This window comes from Ciona intestinalis, chromosome 3 (assembly GCF_000224145.3).
Source record: "Ciona intestinalis chromosome 3, KH, whole genome shotgun sequence".
NCBI classification, from domain to species: Eukaryota; Metazoa; Chordata; class Ascidiacea; order Phlebobranchia; family Cionidae; genus Ciona; species Ciona intestinalis.
In genome coordinates, this window is record NC_020168.2 from 3,274,391 (window position 1) to 3,296,267 (window position 21,877).

At 35.9% G+C, this 21,877-nt stretch overlaps 5 protein-coding genes and 1 long non-coding RNA gene across 8 annotated transcripts; 4 read left to right on the forward strand and 2 right to left on the reverse strand.

Annotated features, from left to right (window-relative positions):
• The first annotated feature begins 773 nt into the window (after window positions 1-773).
• On the forward strand, window positions 774-4,459 carry LOC100182149 (transcriptional adapter 2-beta). 2 transcript variants are annotated; one of them, XM_009859720.3, is made up of 9 exons: window positions 774-965; window positions 1,089-1,148; window positions 1,399-1,642; window positions 2,109-2,276; window positions 2,499-2,631; window positions 2,896-3,047; window positions 3,363-3,443; window positions 3,857-3,996; window positions 4,199-4,459. In XM_009859720.3, exons 1-9 carry the CDS (start codon window positions 855-857, stop codon window positions 4,313-4,315), a joined length of 1,206 nt encoding a protein of 401 aa, XP_009858022.1. In that variant the 5' UTR covers window positions 774-854; the 3' UTR covers window positions 4,316-4,459. The 2 variants fall into 2 exon arrangements, with proteins under 2 accessions (XP_009858022.1, XP_002126735.1); XM_002126699.5 differs by having other exon boundaries at window positions 2,911-3,047.
• A 639-nt stretch (window positions 4,460-5,098) lies between these two features.
• On the forward strand, window positions 5,099-10,262 carry LOC100177510 (NADPH:adrenodoxin oxidoreductase, mitochondrial-like). The gene is made up of 13 exons (XM_002126780.3): window positions 5,099-5,441; window positions 5,589-5,680; window positions 5,900-5,995; window positions 6,159-6,281; window positions 6,489-6,533; window positions 6,656-6,724; window positions 6,775-6,876; window positions 7,169-7,276; window positions 7,738-7,831; window positions 8,008-8,183; window positions 8,515-8,677; window positions 9,166-9,336; window positions 9,999-10,262. The coding sequence occupies exons 1-13, from the start codon at window positions 5,390-5,392 to the stop codon at window positions 10,124-10,126; spliced, it is 1,419 nt and encodes a 472-aa protein (XP_002126816.1). The 5' UTR covers window positions 5,099-5,389; the 3' UTR covers window positions 10,127-10,262.
• Window positions 9,960-12,127, reverse strand: LOC100179818 (ER membrane protein complex subunit 4). Of its 2 annotated transcripts, none has more exons than XM_002126612.4 (2): window positions 11,979-12,109; window positions 9,960-11,047 (listed from the first exon to the last, which is right to left on the reverse strand). In XM_002126612.4, the coding sequence occupies exon 2, from the start codon at window positions 11,031-11,033 to the stop codon at window positions 10,500-10,502; it is 534 nt and encodes a 177-aa protein (XP_002126648.1). In that variant the 5' UTR covers window positions 11,034-11,047; window positions 11,979-12,109; the 3' UTR covers window positions 9,960-10,499. The 2 variants fall into 2 exon arrangements, with proteins under 2 accessions (XP_002126648.1, XP_009858023.1); XM_009859721.3 differs by having other exon boundaries at window positions 10,256-11,043; window positions 11,979-12,127.
• A 413-nt stretch (window positions 12,128-12,540) lies between these two features.
• Window positions 12,541-14,792, reverse strand: LOC113474134. Its single transcript, XR_003395796.1, has 4 exons — window positions 14,314-14,792; window positions 14,187-14,243; window positions 13,907-13,944; window positions 12,541-13,722 (listed from the first exon to the last, which is right to left on the reverse strand). It is a non-coding gene; the product is annotated as an uncharacterized LOC113474134 (long non-coding RNA).
• Window positions 14,793-15,653: 861 nt separating this feature from the next.
• On the forward strand, window positions 15,654-17,666 carry gpx_b (glutathione peroxidase_like protein b). Its single transcript, NM_001190339.1, has 5 exons — window positions 15,654-15,747; window positions 16,178-16,327; window positions 16,642-16,845; window positions 16,905-17,029; window positions 17,431-17,666. The coding sequence occupies exons 1-5, from the start codon at window positions 15,670-15,672 to the stop codon at window positions 17,498-17,500; spliced, it is 627 nt and encodes a 208-aa protein (NP_001177268.1). The 5' UTR covers window positions 15,654-15,669; the 3' UTR covers window positions 17,501-17,666.
• A 1,357-nt stretch (window positions 17,667-19,023) lies between these two features.
• On the forward strand, window positions 19,024-21,580 carry LOC100184514. The gene is made up of 4 exons (XM_002126498.4): window positions 19,024-19,135; window positions 19,192-19,464; window positions 19,558-19,778; window positions 20,583-21,580. The coding sequence occupies exons 1-4, from the start codon at window positions 19,081-19,083 to the stop codon at window positions 20,832-20,834; spliced, it is 801 nt and encodes a 266-aa protein (XP_002126534.1). The 5' UTR covers window positions 19,024-19,080; the 3' UTR covers window positions 20,835-21,580.
• Window positions 21,581-21,877: the final 297 nt, after the last annotated feature.

Here is a 21,877-nt window from a genome sequence, read left to right on the forward strand (position 1 = left end):
AATTTCCCGATAAATACATACTCATGTTCTGTTTGTTTTAATCACTTAATCATTTTAAAATTCCAATATCAAGAATTATAACAAGATATTTTACAAACCGCAAACGTTTATCTTGCTCAGCGCAGCGTAGCAGCAAAATAATACTGACGTAGTTTTGAAAAAAGGAAAAAGGGCAAACAATCGGTAGATTTCGCGCCATCGTGACCTTTTTTTCTATTTTTCATTACTTTGTTAATGTGGTTTCGAACTAGGTAAGTATGCGAGTTGCTTCAGATAGCGTCAAGTGCTTATTTTAACGCGTTAAACAGTTCTCACTGTAAAAAGTGCACCTGTAACTTATAACGACCACCCTTATGACAAATCAAACATAATTCTAACATTCAAAAACAAGGCTTTTTTAAGTATACTGTTCAAACTAACAATTGTACGCTAAATACACCAATCAGGTTTAAGTTTAACATAAGGAATGCGCAAAATGATTGCGCGCATAGATTATGCAGAGATGCATAAAAAAAGTATCTCTGCATTATCACACACGTCAATCAATCATGCCGCCATGGAAAAAGCCGTTATCATAACTGAACGTAATATGTTGTTCAATATCGGACGTCGCCGTGTGGTATGTAAAGACAGGTAGTAACTCTGCGTTGTGTTTAATAGTAAAGTTGTATTTTAAATTCATATTGGATTTAAGTCTCCCAAAATGTGTTTTATTTGTGTATTTACTATTTATAGCATGTACAGAGTTTCTTTATTCTTGCATCGTTATAATTTTAATTAAGTGTCAACATTTATGCAGGCAATGGAGTAGTAACGTCTAAGTTTATAAAGTGGTGTTAAACGGTATTTGCTCTATGATGGACAACACAATAATATTTCGTGTGTATTGTGTAAGTTGCACCTCAGATACATCACAACTTTATGTGAAATGTTCAGAATGTGGGGACATGAAGCTATGTCTAACGGTAAATTATTTATATTGTTTTGTTAAGTTGTTTAAGTACAATATACAAATCATGTGTTATGTTACTTTGTCAGTACCTATTTAGGTCCAGTACCAAAGAAATAATGATATATATTGATTACAGTGCTTTTCCAAAGGAGCAGAACCACGTAGCCACCTGAAAAGTCACGATTATAAAATTATTGTAAGTTTTCATTTACTTCAAATATCATTTATAACATTTAAATTGCCTAAATGTTACTTGGAACCACTATTAAAGTTAAATTGATCTGTTAAAAAGTAAGAACTATTATATTGCTCATTAAAGGTAAAGGGCATACTGACATAAAAAATTTAATGTATTTAGAGAGAGATACTTAATTGTGATCTAAAGGTACCACCAAAAATTCATAGTGAAAACAAGTAAAATTAAACCGCTGGTGTAAAATTAACAGGATAACGGAACATTCTCACTGCATGACCCGAACTGGTCTGCTGTGGAAGAACAGCTTCTAATAGACAGTGTGGAGCAGTTTGGACTTGGTAATTGGGAGGATGTGGCATCCAATGTCAGTACAAAGACTGCCAAAGAAGTTGAGGAGCATTACATGTCTGTATACATGGATAGCTACATGGGGCGTATGGTGGTACCAACTGAAATACCAAACAGGATGACGGACCATACACCATCTATTCATGGTGGGTTACATTTATTTTTAACAAACTTTTAAGGCCGCATTAGTAAATAAAAAAATAAAGAAAACTTTTTTTTTAATTTTGCACATTGTTTTCTATTTTGTCTCATGGCCTGGGGCTAGGCGTTAACTTATTACAACTGTGTTCTATTGTATGTATTGTTTTGTAATCGCTAACTTGTCATTTGGTTCTTTATACTCATATACAGTAAAACAGTGGTCAATGTGCATAATATACTTATAATTTATAGTAAGGACTAGGTACCGCTAGAGAATTCTTCCCTAGTTTGCCCAAGTTTACTGGCAGACCGCGCATTTGCATAACCTTATCCACATAGGGTAGACCACTTGCTGCCTTGTTTTAACCATTCTTTATCCTCACTACCATAGTCGAAAAAAATATATATTAATATATATATACACTATTATTATAGCCTAGACATTTAAACCAACTTGTTCCCATTGATTAGAATCCACACCTATCCTACCTCCACCCAACTTACAAGTGAGCAAGGTTGAACAACTTGAGCTGGCATACATGCCAAATCGTGATGATTTTGAATATGAGTTTGATAATGACGCAGAAAGACTCATCAGCCCAATTTTCATGAACACAGATGACAATGAATTGGACAGAGGTAAAGTTTACATCTGAGGGCTTATCGAAATTACACAGTGTGTTGAATTGAGTTTTAAAACTGAATATGTGATGAGTTGTGGTCTACAAAATTAAACTACATTTCAAAGCCTAGTCAAAAAAATATTTTTATGATTTATGTCTAGTCAAAACTGTTATACATATGCTTTTATAATCCGTTGCAACTATATAAGTAGTTTTAAAATTATGCAATATTTTGTAGGTTTAAAACTTGCAAAAGTAGATATGTACCTTACAAGGTTACGCGAGCGCCAAAGGAGAAAAGATATTTCAAGGGAATATTATCTTGTTGATAAATTCTTCGCGAAAGATGGAGATGAATTGAAATCTGAAAAGTAAGTTTGTGGAAACTGCAATTTTATCTTGTGTAGTTACATTTTCTATAATACACATAATGATTGAATTTTGTTGTTTTCCAAACTAAAAACTAGTACTATTGTCTTTGTTTTGTTTTTTTCATTATTTCCTTTATCTTTTAAAAGAGTTAGGCAGTTTAACTGGAAAGAAACTTCCATTATAATTTGTCTGGGCTTAATTACCTATTTGTTGATAAATTGTGTCAGTTGTTGATCAATAGTAACCTTAAAAAAAATTGTTAGTGAACTTTTACAAAGGCTGAAGAGCTGCTCGCAATTTATGAAGAGTGACCAATTCAAACAACTTGTACAAGATATTGAAAGGGAGCAATATTTAAAACAGAAAGTCAAACGACTGCAGAATTATAGGAGAAATGGGCTCACAAAGTTTGAAGGTACTTTTTATTTTAGGTCAGAGTTGATGGTTACCTTAAGACTACTATGATTCTACATGAACAAATTCATGGGTATCCCTACAGTTCAAAGATTTCAATATAGAAAAGATTTTAGGTGTTGGTTTCTGGGAAGTGTTGGTTGGTTTGAAGTCGTGACTTAATTTAGTTTTTTTGGGTTAGTTGACTAGGGTTTAGGAATTTTCAAATTTAACACACACGAGACACCTATCCATTTTATGAGCTTTAAACCATTCTGGATAAGCTTTTTACTATACTACACCACCATAAAAGTATTTAACATTAATATTCCTTTAGGTTGTGACTTTTACGACAGTGAACGACATAAAAGACTAAAACAAGGAAAGGAAAGTAAAAGCCACTCAAAGTTACCACCAGGTACATAACTTATATATTTCTATTAAACTGTAGATTTATCCAAAGTTAAATAAATAAATGAATGTAACTACTATCCTCGCGTGGCCGGAAAACGACAGTTGTATCACACGGGTTTAACACCTCGTGCCAGCTTACGAGTTACCATGTATGTTACTTTGTAGGTGATTTTTTTGGGGGGAATTTTTTCATTTTTTTATGTATGGCTGATAACTTTGATAACTCATTAATGTCCACTGGGTTGGAGCAATTGCTGTTAAGTTTCTTGCCCAAGGACATATACGCCCACAATGGTAGCAGCGACGAGGAAACCATTATCTCTGGGCTCTGGGTTAGAGGCAGGCGCACTAACCACATGTTAAATGTAATTGCTAAACATTTCTGCCTGTTAGTGTGTAATTGGATTTATTTTTCAGAACCAGAATCAGAAAAGCAGTTTTCTTCCCTCATGACTTCTCAGGGCTTCAGTTTGCTTTGCCACAGTGAGAAACTACTATGCAACTCACTCAGGATCTCACCATCTAAATACATTACATCCAAAGCATTAATCCTTAAGGTAATTCACTAAATAAGTGATGTTTTACCTTGCCTTTTTATCCATGTAGAAAAAAAACACAAATTAGGTGAAAATAAGCGGCCAGTGTATACTATAACTTCATACACCACATGCCCAGCTTTTTTGTTTGACACTCTCTTTAATAAAGATGTTGTATTCGAATTAGATTATAGGTTTAATGTTAACTTCGCTTTTTATCCAGGACAACATGCTGAAGCAACACGGCTGCCCGAATAAGCACAAGTTTTCAAGTTACATAGAAAAGGTGCACAGGAGGAAAATTTCCAGTTTTCTCCGTTCTAAAGGGTGGTTGTCATAGCCAAGATTTTGCACTATTGTTTTACCTTAAAGCTGTTATTAGACAAACTGTTTTCTTTATGTTTTATTACCAATTTTCCATTATACTGTTAGATATTGATATTTTATTTAATTTTATGAAATAAAAGTGGAGTATGCGTGTTCATATGTCTCCAGCTGTTTAAGCAATAGATTTAACAAAGGTTTAAAATAGCGGATATCTTTATAGTTTGTGAAGTTCTGTTAGACAGGTAATGGTTTAGTTTAATTTGTAGTTAAAGAGATTGGCTTTGTTGTAATGCTGGTCAAGTTCTTATTATTTTCCGGCTCAATTCACACCATAGTTTAGGTATCTATATGCGCACATGCAGTGGCGTTAAGTCAGAGCAAAGAGATTAAGATTGGTTTTAATCTCTTTGGTCAGAGCCTTTGCCTTTGTATGGCTCTGTGTAAAATGTCAAAATCACAAAAATAAACAAGAGAGCATAGCACGATTAAGTGAGCACGTATTAAACTAATTAGCCTAATATTAATCAACCCATTTTAAGGAACGATCGAAAACAAACCGACAGTAACCAACAACAAAGCGGTTTTTAGACACAAGTTGTCACCGTGGTACAGTAGATGGTGAAAATGCATTTATAAATGTAATACAATTAATAATGTATTGTGTTGTTACGCGTGTTTACTCCTGTGTGTCGCGTGCTTGTCACAGGCTCGCCACGTTTCCTTCTCGTTTAGGGGGTGTGGCAAGAGTTTTTAGCGAGGGTGGTAGTAAATAGGTTGTAGAAAACTAATACTTCGTAGCAATATTGATTACGCAGTAAGTTGGGGAAATAAATCAACTTCAGTTCCAACCCACAATACATAAAAGTCAACCCTTTAATCACTTAGAACTTGATTATATCTGACGTTATTATATTCGACGTCATAGTAGCCATTTCGCGCAGCAGCAATGATAACAATTCTGTAATACGTATATAAACATGCGACCAATTAGAACAAAGTATCACCCGGTACTTCCCCAACAGTGGAAACACCCAACACAAAGAAACAGACACCGGACCGTAGTATAAGTTGGATATATTTAATTGCCATGGTAGGTGCAGGGACAAGGGTATTGTTGCGATGCTGTGGTCATTTAAATCGTAAGTTTTTTTGTATTTATTTTAAATAATTTTTGCTTTTATTGGGGCCAAATTTAGCCTTTATCTCAATACCTCAGCCATATAGAATAGAATGATTACAATAGTTCCACTTTTTATTTAATGACAATATTGTATGTCATAATCCAGGCAGCCTAATAAGAAGATATTCAACAGATCCACAAATATGCATCGTTGGGTCGGGGCCAGCTGGGTTTGGGGTTGCGCAATCTATTCTTAAAGTTTGTTCATGTGTTTTGTTAATTTAAATAAAAATTTTGATAAACAGTCTATCTGCTACGCTATACAATCATAGGTTTAGCAGTCGCTTTTAATTCGTTTTTACTCTTGGCGTGTTTTAATAACTGTTGTTTTGTTGCTAATTTCCTTCACCTCAATGTTTTAATTAATTTGGTCTTCGCTATCATACTCGAAGATCGATATTTATGTTATTACAACAGCATCACCCCACAGCGAAAGTCGACATGTTCGAGCAATCACCAGTACCCTACGGATTGATCAGGAGAGGTGTTTCTCCCGACCACCAAGATGTTAAGGTTATTATGATTTCTATGTTGGATATGATAATGTAGATGTTCTTGGGCAAGACAATAAACAGCATTTTCCCAACCCAGTGGTCACTTATGGGTTGTCTAAATTACATAAAAACAATCACAAATAAAGTTGTACACTTTACATTGATTTATTTAACATTCACAGAATTGCATCCACGGTTATGAACGAACTGCAGTCTTACCAGGATTCTCGTTTTACGGAAACATTGAGGTTGGATCAGCATTGTCATTGGTTGAATTACAAGCGGCTTATCATGCTGTTGTTCTTGTGAGTTAGTTAGATTGTAACGTAAACACCATGTGTGGTTGTTGGAAAGCTACAGACTTCAACATCTAGTAAGGTCAATGCGGTAGCATCCTGGGTGTTAGGGTAATGGACAACTAAGACTTAAACCTCAGGTCTATACAGGACCTCACACATAAAACACAAAGCTGAATGTTGTGTTTATTAAAACATAAACATGATATGTTACAGTGTACCGGGGCACAAGAAGAAAGGAAGCTTGGGATTCCTAGGGAGGTAAGTTACAATAAAAGTAATGTATAGACAAACTAACATATTTAGTTTGTAGGGTGTAATGGTCACGCCTTTTATACTTTACTTTTTTGATGTTGTGTCTCACACAATATTTTTTTTCCCAGAATTTACGAAACATTTTCACGTCGCTGCAATTTGTTGGTTGGTACAACGGTGACACCAATCATCAGGATGTGAGTTTTTTGTTGAATGATTGTTTTATGATTGACGAAAATATAACCAGGTTAATGTTGATGTTGGTGGTCGGACGGCTGTGATTGTCGGTCATGGGAATGTAGCGCTGGATTGCGCAAGAATGTTGCTCAAACCAACACACATGTTCAAGGTAAGATACATGGATAAATATTTATGCTTGTGTAAACACATGTTATATTTACTGGCTTTCTTATTTGATTAAGCATGTAATAAATTAAATGTAACTTATTTATTCCCGCATGGCGGGGCAAAGACAGCTGTTATAACACTGGTGTTCTGTTTTATAATCTTTGTGCCTGCCTATGGGTTATCACGTTGTAACTTATTTATCCTTGCAGTAAAGCCTATAACATGGGTGTCCCGTTTCGTACACCACGTAATAGTACTTTAACTACAGTGATAAAGTGACTTTAACATTCCAGAACACCGACATAAGCTCTGAGGCATACAATAAGTTGATGAAATCGGAAATTAAAAAAGTTTATTTGATTGGGAGGCGTGGACCATTGCAGATGGCTTGCACAAGGAAGGTACAGGTTTCACATGTTCTATGATAATGGTAACTGTGAGTTAGTATATGTTGGGTTTACAGCAGTGCCTATTTTATTTATGTGTTACCCATGGCCATAGTGGGTTTTAATGACTGTTGTTTTAACTTTACTGTAAGATTGTGTATGTTGGGTTTACAGCGATGCTTATTATAATTATCCTGTTTTAACAACAGTTGTTTTATAGTTAATTATCATATAATCTTTTTATTTGTAACTCTTTGATTAGCGAAGATTAAAGAATAGTAAAAACGAAACGACAGAAAATAGCAACAAAACAACATTAGTTAAAACAAGCTAACAGTTAAAAACATATTTATATTTAATTGGAAGAAAGAAAGGTGGTTGCTACACTTAGCAGACAAACAACAAACTATTTATATGTTTTTAGATGTAAGCATAAACATTTTTATATTTATCTTACGATAAATTTATTTCAACAGGAGTTGGCAGAAATCACTGACCTGGAAGGGGTTGTCACACAAGTTGACACCAATGTTTTTACCCCAGCTGTCAATCAAGCCATCAATAACAAAGGTACATTGTTACATCATAGTTGATTTATTGAATCTCATTTTCCTGATTACTTCATTCTTTTCGCTGTTTTAAAAATTTATTATCGTATTGAACACTTATCACATCATAATAATATAGATCCTTGTTCTTTTTTAAAAAGAAAAAAATTATAATTTATCGTTTATTTTTGTTCCTAGATTTAAAACGTCGTAAACAGCATCGATTGGTCAAATACTTGATGAAAGTTGCAAACGTAGAAAACAAATACATTTCTAAGGAATTTGAAATAAAATATTTACGATCGCCGCATTCAATAACCACCAATGATGATGTCACAATAGCCGGCATTAACTTCAATATAAATAAACTTGAGGTAAACCTCATGCTCGCTGCCCAGCCAATATTGTATTTTACTCAAATATTTACTTATGGTTGTTAACATAAACAGTATGGAAGCTTTACGATTTTGCATGCTTGTGCCAAAGATTATACACTTATTATATTCTTTGCTTGTGCATTGTTATTCTTAGACAGTGATCATTTACTCATCATACATACATACATATGTATATAATACTCTAAATACTATATGGATACTGATATACCCTTGGTTCAGGTACGAACAAAATATCTGGGCCATGAGTGTATAACTTAGCCTGGCATGTGTGCCATGATACAACCATCCATACACACCTCATTCCCAGGGTGACAATGTGTACGAACCTCTAGTGACATCTAGTGGAGAGTTGGAACACATCTCGTGCGACCTATTGATCTCATGCATCGGGTATACAAACAAATTGTTTGATCCAAACATCCCGTACAAGGGGGGGAAGATGGTTCACGATAATGGTCGTATAAAACCTGGTACGTGGGTTTTAAACCATACTATACACCGGTGGTTTCCATCCACAGGCCGCTTATATATTTTGTTACCCTACAAGGGGATTGTTATGATAATTGCTGTTTACAGCATAGTAGGGTTTTGTATGTGGGTAAAGTATTGGTCAATGTAGCTCATATATACAACATATCAGTGGTTGCCATCCACCTGTCTGCTTATATATGTTGCTGGCCACCATAGTATCTTACTTTCTACTTATTTTAATTTTGAATTATAAGCAAAGTTAGTACTCTCAATAATTTGACCTATGCTAAAAGTTTGTTTTATGTCACATAGCGGCAACTATGTTTAACAAAAAGATCAAATATCTGTTCTATTCACGACGGTCTTATATTAACCCCATAACCACCTAGACCCCTAATCTGAAATAATAATTTATCACCTAAATCTCAGTTGACCTCATTAATTTTTTTTATCACACCATACATATATAACACAACACAATCCCCAGGTTTATACGCAAGTGGTTGGTGTAGAGACGGCCCACTAGGGGTCCTCGCTGACACGTCCAACTCGAGCACCCAAACATCCACTTCCGTATTAAACGACATTGATGACTTAATAACCAACAAACCATCATGCCGGGGTTACAAAGATATTTTGCCCACGCTGGAGGAAAAAAGTAAGAACCCTGTGTTGGGGTTAAGGACTGACTAATGTCGGGCACTATGGACTTAAATGTGCTTGCCGGTTGTTGGAAAAATGGGCCAAATCTGGCCTAAATCCCAGGTCCTTAACAAGTTAACAAGGACCTCACCCACAAAGAGTAAAAAAATCCCTCACAGTAGTATCAAATAAAGGATTTCTCACTCATATAGAACATTAATACGCATGCATTTAGGTAACGCACATATAATTGGCTAATTATGGCCTAAATTACTGATCATAGCGAGCCATAGAGAACCTCTTCTTCCATAGTAAAATGGCCATGAGGTAAATATTTATTACCAACAACAACAGCCACACTTTTAACCATACTCGTTTTCCTGCTAAGTAACGCACATATTGGCATAAAATTGGCTAATTATACCCTAAATTTCTGATCATAGGATGTCATATACTATTTCTTCCATAGTAAAAAGGCTACGAGGTAAATGTTTATTACCAACAACTCACTCTTTAACCAATGCTCTTTTACTTTTGTTATTACTAGAACGAATGTTGTTAATTCCCATCATGTTGCTTTGTTAATTAAATACAAAATTTGTTATTGTAATGTAGCAGATAAATACCAAACCATGTTTACTATGCAATCTTCTCTTGCCTAACACAAGATTTTTCCAGACATTGACGTAATAACATGGCATCGCTGGCAAACAATTGACGAACACGAAGTTAATGAAGGAAGGAAAGTCGGAAAAGTTCGCGAAAAACTTTTAAGCGAGGAATCTATGATTGAAGTTTCAAAATAAATCACATAATTTCAATTCAGATTGTTATTTACTGCGTTTTGTGGAAAATATTACAGTTTTCAATAGTTGTTGTCGCAAAGAAGTTTTTAGCGAGGAATCTGTTATTGAACTTTCGAAATAAATCAAATATTTTCAATTTAGAGTTTTATTTACTGCGTTTGTGGACAATAATATTACAGTTTTCAATAGTTACATTTATATTCTTGCCCTTAACAGTTTTGCAGGGAATCAGTGATTGCAGCAACTTCAATATTTCCCAATTATAATCAAATTATCCTTAAAATTCTTTGAAATATACAAACCTTCTTATTGAAAACAAGTCTTATTGTCTAAACCTCTTAGTTTTATAAGTCCAGTGCCCTGATAGTTGTTTTTACAATGCAAACCCCCCAGCTACATACTCCAGTTGTTGTATAGGAGCAGCAAACGCTAACCAGTCCGATGCGTGCGTCGGTAGCAAACCCATGCTGTTGCATTTATACACAGCGAGCGCAAGTGCCAAACAATTACCAAGGAAATATAAGAATGTTTGGAAAATATATTGGCTGGAGTTTTCCAGCATTCTCATAGTTGTTCGAATCCCCATGAGAGCCTGGGTCGGTCTAAAGAACATCATTCCTACCATCATGATGGGAAATATGGAAATTGTGTTGCCGGCCATGTACATTATGAAGATATTCATCGGCAATCCTTTGATCGGACCAACCGCAATTTCCCACGATTTTTTGTCGATCAGATTCGTTCCTCCGTCGTCGCTGGCAACCGCGTCGTCACTCCCTATCGATGGTTGCTCTCTAGCATACCCCGGTGGTGCTGGGAGCTCCAACCTCGATTCACCTTTCTTTAAATTAACGTCGAGACTCCATTTGTTACGACTTCGCTTGGGTGTGTTGGTGGTTGGGTGCATTGTGATGTCACTATCTGGAACAATGTAATGTTGATGTCATAATAAAGTGGGATACTAAATTAAATTAAAAGCTTAACCAGATGGATATGGATATAAATTTATTTCACATGCGACTTATTATCCGATAATCACTCTTTTCTTTTCACAAGTGGGCGATCACTTTTTTATTATTATTTTCTGGGGACTTTTAAAAAACATTATGTTTGTGACATATAAAACGTGTATTGGTATAGTATTTCAATGTTTTATAAAAAATCATTTACTAACAGTTAGTTTTACAGTTTACACACATAAGTTTTAAACCCCCAACCCCTAACCCCCAACCTCTAACCCCAAACTCGTGCTAATCACACAAAAAAAAATAAAAAAAAACGGAATGCACTGTGCGGGACTCGAACCCGGTAAGAACAAAACAAAGAGATTAAACGACGACACGCAAACCGTTACACCACAGAGCTGACGATAGTAAACAGAACGAAAGAGCGTTATAACCAACCTAATTTGGGAAATATGTTCTTACTAGTGTTTTATATATTTATAAAGGTATTTTCAGTATTTAAGTAATTTGTTTTACACTTATTACCGATTTAAAGTGTTTCTTTGTGTATTTTTTTCAAAATTTTAAACTTAATAAGAGCGCCCACTTCTAAAAAGAAGAGAGTGATTATCGGATATTAAGTCGCATCTATTTATTTCCTTGAATATGATTGCAGAGATCAAATTAAGCAAATCGGCAGTCGTTAAAACACACTACGAGTAAAACTATACTGGACGAAAAGCGTCAAATAAAAGCGTTGCTGCCAAAGCCAACATACAGTATAAGTTAACTCAGTGGGTTGTAGTTTAAGTCAAAGTCACAACCGTACACAATCTTAAATTTAAATGCAAGGATAATAAAGTTAATTACGTCATCAGTATTACAACAAACATGACGTCACAACTTACGTAATCTTACTTGGAGTTGTCTTCAAAACCTAAACCATTAATTTCATAAATCGTATAATAAAGTACTCAGCATTCAGTGTTAGAAAAATACTGATGAGTCATAAAACATATGGGGAGTCATTGTTATTTCGAGGTCTAAACAAGAGAGCAAGCTCATTGACAAACATTTGGGGAGCAGGCACGCATATAACATCCAACATTTATTTATAAATGTCAATCAAGCGTTGAGAAACTTACATATAAACCCACACTGTTACCGTGCGGATTAAATTATTTAGGTTAATGGCCGCCGCATCAAGTTTGCTTCAAGAGTACAAAAAATGAAATGTTTCAATCTTATTCCATTTTATTTTATTTTGATTCGCAAACAATGAAAAAAAATAGTGTCAATAAATACGATACTGGACTTTACAAATCGCCCGGTTGAAGCATTTGGAAATTGCTCAGCTAAATGAAATAGCCTACCTTCTGTAAAATAAAAACAGAATTAAAATACCTTCATAGTTTGTGTGGCTGGCGTTGGTGGAAAGCCACTACGGCACGACAAGCCCCCAGCCAATGGAAGTGGGTTTCTACTTCGGTGAGAAACCCTTGCGGGATGTTACTGTCCACGCAGGTTAAAGAAACCCCCATAGACAAAAATAGTACAACGACGCACATAGAAAATGTGCACAACAAGAAATACACCAACAAAAAGACAAAAATAGTACAACGAGTGCAGCGACATACATGTGCCAAACATGCAACAAACACAACAGCTCAATCATACAAAAAGGGGACGGGGTCAAAAAGTTAATTAACGTTGAAATATCTACAAATAAAATAGGGGTCATATCCTAAAGGACAATTAACTGCAGTGTACACCATATTAAATGATTGCAAGGAGTCGAAGCCAGCAATAGCTTCGCATGTCCCAACCAAAAGGTAAGTCGCCATGTTGGTACCGCGATACTCTCGTCGTATCTTAACACAAAATAATAACGTCCAGATGTTACGTACCGATTCGACCGTTGCGAAACTGCGTCAGTTTGTTGCGAACCGCATTGACAGTGACCTAAATATTAAGCGTAGCATCACTGGCGGCGACGTCCACGCAACAATCTGACCGCAACGTAACTCAGTCAAAACTGACGAAACCACACCGAACGCATGATCATGTCAATGCTCTGACCCATCGTATCGACGTCGCGTAGCGTAATTGTGACGTGGCCATCGTCCCAATAACCCTACATGACGTAAATATAAATTTACAGTTACATGTTTTATGTGGAGTGGGGAAGTTATTAGAATTAAATGTAAAATTTTGGACTTCATAGTTAAGCGCATATTATAATGCGTGTTGACATTACTCGAGTATTTGTATACCAACATAGCGTTCTCACGAAGCGATCAGGACAATACAGAATCGTTAAAGAATTCTATCTTTGTAGAAGCATAAAGTTGATGAGAAATTCTCATAAACTATGGTAGAAGTAACACACAATAGAGTGTACAGCAACAAAATCTGATCCAGCAGGATATTCGCCATAGTTTTATTGCATATATTTCATATAGACACGCAAAATGCACTATAGTAGTGACCAAAGAGGTAGTGACTGACTAAAAATAGCTGGCCACATTAGGCCCAGCGGAATAAGAAGGAGCTCAGACAAGACGACACACATACAAAACACAACTCATACTTATAATACTCAGACCTCAAACCGTGTATACTTTTATCGGAGTATTCGTCTTTGTTCTTCGTCTGCAAAACAAAGGTGTTAAAAACGTCACATTACATACGTCATGTCAGCTAACATTTAAAACGATAAACAACATTTTGATTTAATTTTTCCGATTTTACTTTACCCTGAATATATTTGAAACTATTTTCAAGTTTTGCAAATTATTTTTAGTTGTATGTAGCAAACAATGAAAATATACAATACCTTGCGCTTTTCTTCGGCAGCTTTATTTGCTGACATTGCTGTAACAATATTATCGTTAAATGTCTGTTGGTATAGTCAGATGGGGGAAGATGGGACATCTTTTCACTTTATTTTCTACTTCCATTTGATAATTAAAACAGAACATTAAAAAAAAATAAAACCGTATCTTTACGAATATCCTAGACCGTTTAATACACGATTAGGATATTGGGATATTATGTGCTAAGGCTGTCCCGTCTTCCCACACCCTACTATATATTTTAACGTTCTATTTTTATACCTTCATTCTTCTATCGCCCCATAGTCCGCTTGATTCTCTGTGATGTCACATACAGTTCTAAAAATATTGAACATTTTAAAGCTGGTATTCGTAAACAATTAAGACTGTAACGAAACAATCAACTTACGAAATGGGCTCATCTGTTGCGTCATCACCACTTCGTGACGTCATATCATCGATGTTTCTGTAAAAGAGCTCATGTGCGTAATAATGCCAATTGTGATTTATACTTTACCAATTCTTTGCTCTTCTTGCTTCGCGCTCATAGCGCAAATATAATTAGAGTATACAAGTAATGTGCCTGATATCGAATAAAAACGCGCATGGGGCCCCATGAAAAAACGTAGCGAAACGTCGGCGTAGAACAGTCGCGTGTTATTCAACTTTGGCCTAACAGTAACGCGAGCGGTAGAAAGCGAAATCTAAACGATTGTGTCGAATTGTGACGTGACAGAACGCAGCGGTTTTGAACCAAGATACTGCGTGTGACGTCGCAAGTGACGTACCAAAGAACCGTCGTAATTCCTCAAACAGAATATGATAGAGAATATTCAAACCTAATATAATAAAATAATAAACGCAAGGCACAAAACTTGTAGCATTAAATTATTGTTTATAATGTAAGGCATTAACATTACTGTATTTGTAGTATAACGTAATAATGTATGTTATAGTAGATATAGTATGTCGTAATATAATATGCAATATAACAAAATAATACACCTTATATCTTGCAAGAAATCTTCTTGAAACCTTTTAACTTGTAACCTGGCATGGAATTAAGTTCATGTAAACTGGAAACTGTAACTCCTGCATCAGAGGCGTTTTATGCGCCGAGCAAGCAAGGCGGGGGTAATCAGCTAATGCGAGGCGTCCGTCACGTGGGTATTCTGACCAATCAGCTTCAAGGATTGGGTAGCGGACTGACTGTGACATCAGTTCGAAACTGTGACGTAACAGACAGTTCAGAATGATTCGCAGTTTTGGATTTTCGTTTTAAGCGCGAATTTAGTATATATTTTAAACTTATTACTTTTACTCAACGGAAAAGTAATCGTTACTTGCTAATTATGCGATTTAAAAAAATGAAGAATTATTATAAAATTCATAAATAAACATATTATGAATTAATTTTAATCAAAACTTAAACAATAAATACGAGAATTGGAAATTGAGACATCCTGAAACGATGGCGAACATCACAATATGTGACGTCACAACAGCGTCGCGGTTGCCGCAATACACCAACCGTTAGATGACGCCCCATCTCCCCCCCACCCAACTACATTTCATTTGATTTAGAAGTACATATTCAAAAAACATTACATATACCTACAAGGAACAGTAATGATATAACACATTACACAAACAAACGCGCTACGCGCCGTATGTCATTAATATCCTGTCAGGATATCCAGTAATCCGAAGCTTCCCTTATCTTAACTTTGGAATCTTCGACTTCAGTCAAACACCAATGTGAAACATGCGGTCTGCTGTGTTACTGTGGTTAGGTGTGGCTGGTGTGGTACACTCTATGGTTCCATGCTATAACTCCACAAATGTAAGTACCTGTTTTAATTCTAATTACGACTTAATTTATTTTAGTTAATTATAACTCACTGTTCCTTCTTATACTGTATTGTGGGTTTCGCTTATTTCAGTTTTTACCCGCCTTGTGTTTATGAATGGTCATTTTACTAATAATTTCCTTCTCTTTACTGTTTTAAAATAAGAGCTTTGTTACTGTACTTGAATAAATAAAGTGCTATGTTTGTATAATGTCTAGTAGGGTGGGAAAAGATGGGACACCTTTTTATTCTATTTTCTCGTTTCATTTGGTAGTAAACAAAGAACATTCGAAGAATTATAAAACCGTATCCTCGCGACTCCCATTGACCGTTGGTAATTGTTTAAAACACCATCAGGATATTTAAATATTAAGTGCTAAAGGTGTCTTATCTTCCGTTATCATTAATATGTTTACCCTACAGTACTCCGTGTATTCGAACCAAGTGTTTAACCTCCATAAACAAAACGTGAATCTGTCAAGGTTTCATAATGAAGTCACATTACTGATCAACGTGGCGACTTACTGAGGGTTAACTGTCGCCCAATATACTGGGCTTAACGCACTTTTAACGGTGAGTGTATGACACTTATTTAACTGGGCTGGTGGGGCATTGACAGTCAGTATATCACGGATGTTCTGTTTCATATATACATCCTTAAGGGTTACTATATGTTAATTTTTTCCTGCGTGGCGGGGCGACAGTGGTAATACCACGTATGTAACTTGGTGGGTTATTGTTTTCCTGTGTGGCTGATAACTTGGACAACCCATTAATGACCACTCGCTTAAGGCAACCGCACCGCTACAAGTTTCTTGCCCAAGGACACATACGCCCACAAGTATTAAATCGTATAAATAGCACTAAATTATTCGTATCTCCACCAGCACTTCAACGGTAGAAACTTTAGTGTCCTCGCTTTTCCATGCGACCAGTTCCACCTCGAGGAACCGGGTGAAGACAGTGAAATCTTAAATGGTTTGATGTACGTGAGACCTGGTAACGGGTATGTACCTCACCCCAAGCTCAATATATTTGGTAAAATAAAAGTGAACGGGAGGCACGAGCACACGATTTACAAGAATGTAAAGGTACATGTTGTAGTCTAACAGTGCTATGTCGGTGTCATGTAACGTTTTTGACCCTCCAGGCTTCTTGTCCCCCAACCACTTTAAACCTGGGCTCTACGCGTAACATGTATTGGAACCCGGTTAAATCAACCGACATAACTTGGAATTTTAATAAATTTCTTCTTGACAAGAATGGAGTGCCAAGGTAAGATCACGTGGCGTGATAATCATCCATGCGTTAGATATTATGGTTTTAGCGACCACGCATTTTTTGACGCTTTCCCCTAAGAAGTTTTAACCCTAAGCGTGTTGTGATGACTGTAGTTTTACTGCTTATCTCTTCGCTGTTTTAAATTAGATCTTTGCTATCGTATTCTAAGAGCTATAGTAGAATGGGGCAAGATGGTACACCTTTTCATTTGAGTTTCTTGTCCCATTTAGTAGTAAACAAAGAAAATTCAATGAATTATAAAACCGTATCCTCACGACTCCCATAGGCCGTTGGTAATTGTTTAAAATACGATCAGAATATTTGGATATTATGTGCTAAAAGTGTCCCGTCTTCCCCCACCCTACTATATATAAATACCAATATATTTTGCACAGGTATCGTATCAGTAGTGATGCCTCACCTACGTCACTTATCCCTTACATCACTACAATGCTATCCGAGTAAATAGTTCCCACAACATTGAAGCTATATGACGCCATCTTTGGAAACTCTGAGAGCAAAGATGGCCGACACCGTTTAACTTTTAACATTATCTATTATAAGTATAAGTGCGTTTGCTTGTAATTAGATTCTCGTTGAATAAAGTTAAACCGCTTTAATGTGGCGGATGAACCTATCGTATTTTTATTCTGCAATATTCATTTTGTCAAAACGTTAACAGCGGATTCCAACTGTTCTTATAACTATTGAGCTAGAATATATGCATAGCTCAGTTCGGTTAACACATGTTAATAAGTGTATGCGCGTATATGTTTGTAGAGCGCTCGGCTCTAAACCAAAATATTTGGGTTCGAGGCTCGACGCTGCTACTGTTTTTGGACTTTATGCTTTCTTCTCTTAGGGGCCGTTCAAACTATCAACCATGCAGGAAAATGTATAGTAGTGGGAAAAGATGGGACACCTTTTCGTTCTATTTTCTCGTCGCATTTGGTAGTAAACAAAGAACATTCAGTTGTAAAACCGTATCCTCACGACTCCCATAGATCGTTGTTAATTGTTTAAAACACGATCAGGATATTTAAATATAATGTGCTAAAGGTGTACCATCTTCCCCCACCCTACTAAATACAATCACCAAAAAAGTTACACACGCAAAACCCGTAAAAGCGGACACAGCTAGTTGCATGAAACAGCCACGCGGAGATAAATAGGGGATTTAAATATTAATTTACCAACAACATCATTTCTTTAGTAAAAACGCACCGAAACGCATGCATTGAATGCCCACACGGTGTAAAACATAACTTGCAGTGACGGCAACAATGGTTTACGTCAGGTTTAGTTTTCCATATAATGAAAGGAAGCATGACTCGTGCAATGGAAAACTGCGGTGTTAAGCAGAACTATATACAGCAAAATATACTTCCTCATTCGTGTACTTTTTCATCGTCCCATTTGGTGTTAAACAAAGAATATTTATGGTACTATACAACCCTAGCCTCGAGACTCTATATAAAAGCGCGTTTATGGTTAAAAACTCGACTAGGAAATATGGCATTTTAGTATTATACAGTATTATTTTTCAGCTGGTTGTGTATTGTGGTTGGGGCAGTTTCAGAGGTTTATTTGTAATATAAGTAGTTACTGTATGATAATCGGTCTGGCTTGATCGTATATAAACACGTAAATACTGTATCACGAAATAATATTAAACGTTTTGAAAATCAAGTTTAAACATTAGTTTCCTTTTCTCTACTGCTATAGGGTGGGGGGAGATGGGCGACACCTTTGACACATAATAACTAAATATCCTGATCGTGTTTTAAACAATTAACGACAGTCTATGGGAGCCGTGAGGATAAAGTTTTATAAAAAATCGTTAAATGTTTGTTTACTACCAAATTGGAGGAGAAAATACATTGAAAAGGTGTCCCATCTTCCCCCACCCTACTATATAGTGTGCCAATATTTAGAATCTTCAGTCTGTTATTCTATAATACGCTTAATCGCTAAGTTGTATCAATTAACTATACTTAAACTTAACGCAGATTAATGTAGGGAGTAGTTTTTAAACTAATATTACTATGAAGTGCATTTGGTTTCTGTTAGTTGTAGAAGTTATGAGCGTAGTTGATTCACGTAAGTTGTTTACGTTAAAGTTATTAAAAATATATATTCAACAAGTTTATCAACAGATCGACCGCTGACCAATGGTGGGAGTTTTGAACTAGCTTTGTTTTCTTCGAAAGCTAAAACTCAGGCAGAGATAGTCTACAGAATGTGCTTGCCAAAAGTTCCTGATTTCGTTCACGCAACAGCAAGACCAAGCAACCCATCTTTGTCTTATAAGTTCAACGTGACCATTCTTGAAATTATGAGAGGAAGCTTTTTAGTTGAAATAGAAAGAGTTGATCAAGCTACAGGGTGGGATACGATGCTGATAACTGTGGATTGGTCCTCGTACATAGGTACGAATGATGTAAACCTATGCACGAAAATAATATCAGTTTATTTGCCCTATTATTTGATAAAATAAAATATACATTTCCTTTTTCTTACAGGTAACGTGGTGGTTTATCAGAACCTGATTCTTTGGTTCCCTGATGCTGCAGATAGAAGAATTCTAAATGCATACACAGCATCGCAATACTGCAATGATAATGGCGGCCAATTGGTGGATATTGTGGATAAAGCGATGTACGACGTGGTTTATGACTACTGTCAACAAACCATCGAATTCGGATGGGCTCGGATTTGGCTCGGTTCAAGTTACAACCAAACGGTAAGGCTGGAATTCACAAATATATATAACGTATTTATTTATGCATTGCATTAGTACACTTGCCGTAAATGTACTTTTTTCCGTTTAACGGAAATAAACAGCGTAAATATGTGCCAGAAGTTGCGCTGCTTTGTTGAGAACGTAAGTGGTCATGTTTGGTCGAACAGTTCTTCTTGTTGTTTTGAGGGCGACTTTTTCCTTTCCCCGGTTATCTAAATTCTTAATTCTAGCATTTATTCTTTAATATAGTAGGGTGGGGAAAGATGGGACACCTTTTCAATCTATTTTCTTTTCCAATTTGGTAGTAAACAAACATTTAACGATTTTTATAAAACTTTATCCTTACGGCTCCCATAGACCGTTGTTTATTGTTTAAAACACGATCAGCATATTTGGTTATTATGTGTCAAAGGTGTCCCATCTTCCCCCACCCTACTATATCTTGATTGAAATCAAAGCGTAATGTATATTAATACATTTTATTTGGCGATTAATTAACGATTGTGGTATACTGTTTGATCAAAAACGCAATATTTAAAACTGTACCTTAAACTTTAATTAAAGAACACTCTATCATTAATTTTGTTTAATAGCAATGGTTGCGACATAAACGCAATTCACACTTTGATTAATTGTGACATATATTGTAACGGAATGTGTATAACAGCATTTACCTGAATATAGGAACTTGGAAAAACACAAAACGTGTTACAATAACACCTTGGATAATTTACTCCTAATTTAAAGTAAAATTTTACCTCCCTGAAGTTTTCCAAGTTGAGAAGTTCTGTTATTTATCCACAGACTGATACAGTGACTCAGAGGAACGGGAAACTTGGTTATCATGGAGATTGGTATCCTGGATTTCCGGGTAGGGGAAGTGGAAACCAGACGTACACCGGATTGTTGCTTTATATCAAACCACCAAGTTTAAACGACACCTACTACGGAATGTATAATTATCCCCCGTTACTCTGTCGTACCGTCACACAATTGTGCTTTACCAACCTAAATTCAGTTAGCATAAGTTGGACGGTAAATGAATTAATACCTTAAATGGGCGAATATAACGTATATACAGGGGCCAAATTAATATAGCGTGCAGTTTCTCCATGTTCCAATCGGACGCATTTTTTCCGCGCGTTTTATTCACTCGCACCAGTCGCACCAACACACATATTTATGCTTTACATTCGCTCATTGGAAAATTCAAAAAAAAATTAAGATTATGAAAGTTATTTATGAGGAATATTCGGTTAACTATTTAAAATCCCTCCGAGTAAAATCGATTTTTGTAGGAAACACATTTTTAATCCTATCAGGTTAAATGCATTTAATTACTATATTATAATAATATTTGACGCAACTATTGCTATATATAAAATCGATACTCCGGCATTAAAAGTTTAATTAAAATATACCAGCAATGTTTCGTCTGCCATACGCCGAGACTTCATCATACTGGTATGGACTTTACTTTGACGTCTTCTGCGCAGCATCGTTGATTGTTTATTGCGTATATATTGATTGTGTCTTGCTTATTGTGGTTGTATATTCTACATCGCTTAATATTGTAATATCTGTTTTACGTAATCCGTCTCTGCATATAATTAACTCGTTTGTTTCCAATTTTAAGTATTTTTATCTGAAATTTGTAATTATTCAAATTCCACGACGGCCTCTATAAGCTTATCTTTAGGCACGACGGGTAAAACAAGCTTTTGCCCGAAAGTTCACCTTCCGTGATTTTATTATTGGTTGTATAGTTCGCAATATTAATATTAAACGGAGATTAATCCAAACATTCCGTTCTTTTACCATTATGAAAATTGTCCATTATGAAAGGCGGTTCAACAGCAATTGACCAACAGCAATATTTCAGCATTTGCTGTTAAGTTTCTTCCCCAAGGAAACATGAGCCCATAATGGCACAGCAACACTGTGCTTTGCACCTTAACGACCCTGCCGCCATGCTGGACTCCAATATGTAAAATATATCAAACTATTACCATTGAAGTGGGCCGCATTGAAAGTTTTCACAGTCAGCGATGGCAGCTGAAACCGCTTCGGTGGGTACTTTAGGTTTTCTTTTGATGGAG

Bases quoted from the DNA above. Each gene is read 5' to 3' on its own strand.
- LOC100182149 (XM_009859720.3), top strand. From the start codon at position 855: ATGATGGACAACACAATAATATTTCGTGTGTATTGTGTAAGTTGCACC. The intron at 966-1,088 runs GTAAATTATTTA...TATTGATTACAG, and splicing joins ACATGAAGCTATGTCTAACG to TGCTTTTCCAAAGGAGCAGA. The intron at 1,643-2,108 runs GTGGGTTACATT...CCCATTGATTAG, and splicing joins CCATACACCATCTATTCATG to AATCCACACCTATCCTACCT.
- LOC100177510 (XM_002126780.3), top strand. From the start codon at position 5,390: ATGGTAGGTGCAGGGACAAGGGTATTGTTGCGATGCTGTGGTCATTTA. The intron at 6,282-6,488 runs GTGAGTTAGTTA...GATATGTTACAG, and splicing joins CTTATCATGCTGTTGTTCTT to TGTACCGGGGCACAAGAAGA. The intron at 6,725-6,774 runs GTGAGTTTTTTG...AAATATAACCAG, and splicing joins GTGACACCAATCATCAGGAT to GTTAATGTTGATGTTGGTGG.
- LOC100179818 (XM_002126612.4), bottom strand. From the start codon at position 11,033: ATGCACCCAACCACCAACACACCCAAGCGAAGTCGTAACAAATGGAGT.
- LOC100184514 (XM_002126498.4), top strand. From the start codon at position 19,081: ATGAAGTGCATTTGGTTTCTGTTAGTTGTAGAAGTTATGAGCGTAGTT. The intron at 19,136-19,191 runs GTAAGTTGTTTA...GTTTATCAACAG, and splicing joins TATGAGCGTAGTTGATTCAC to ATCGACCGCTGACCAATGGT. The intron at 19,779-20,582 runs GTAAGGCTGGAA...ATTTATCCACAG, and splicing joins GTTCAAGTTACAACCAAACG to ACTGATACAGTGACTCAGAG.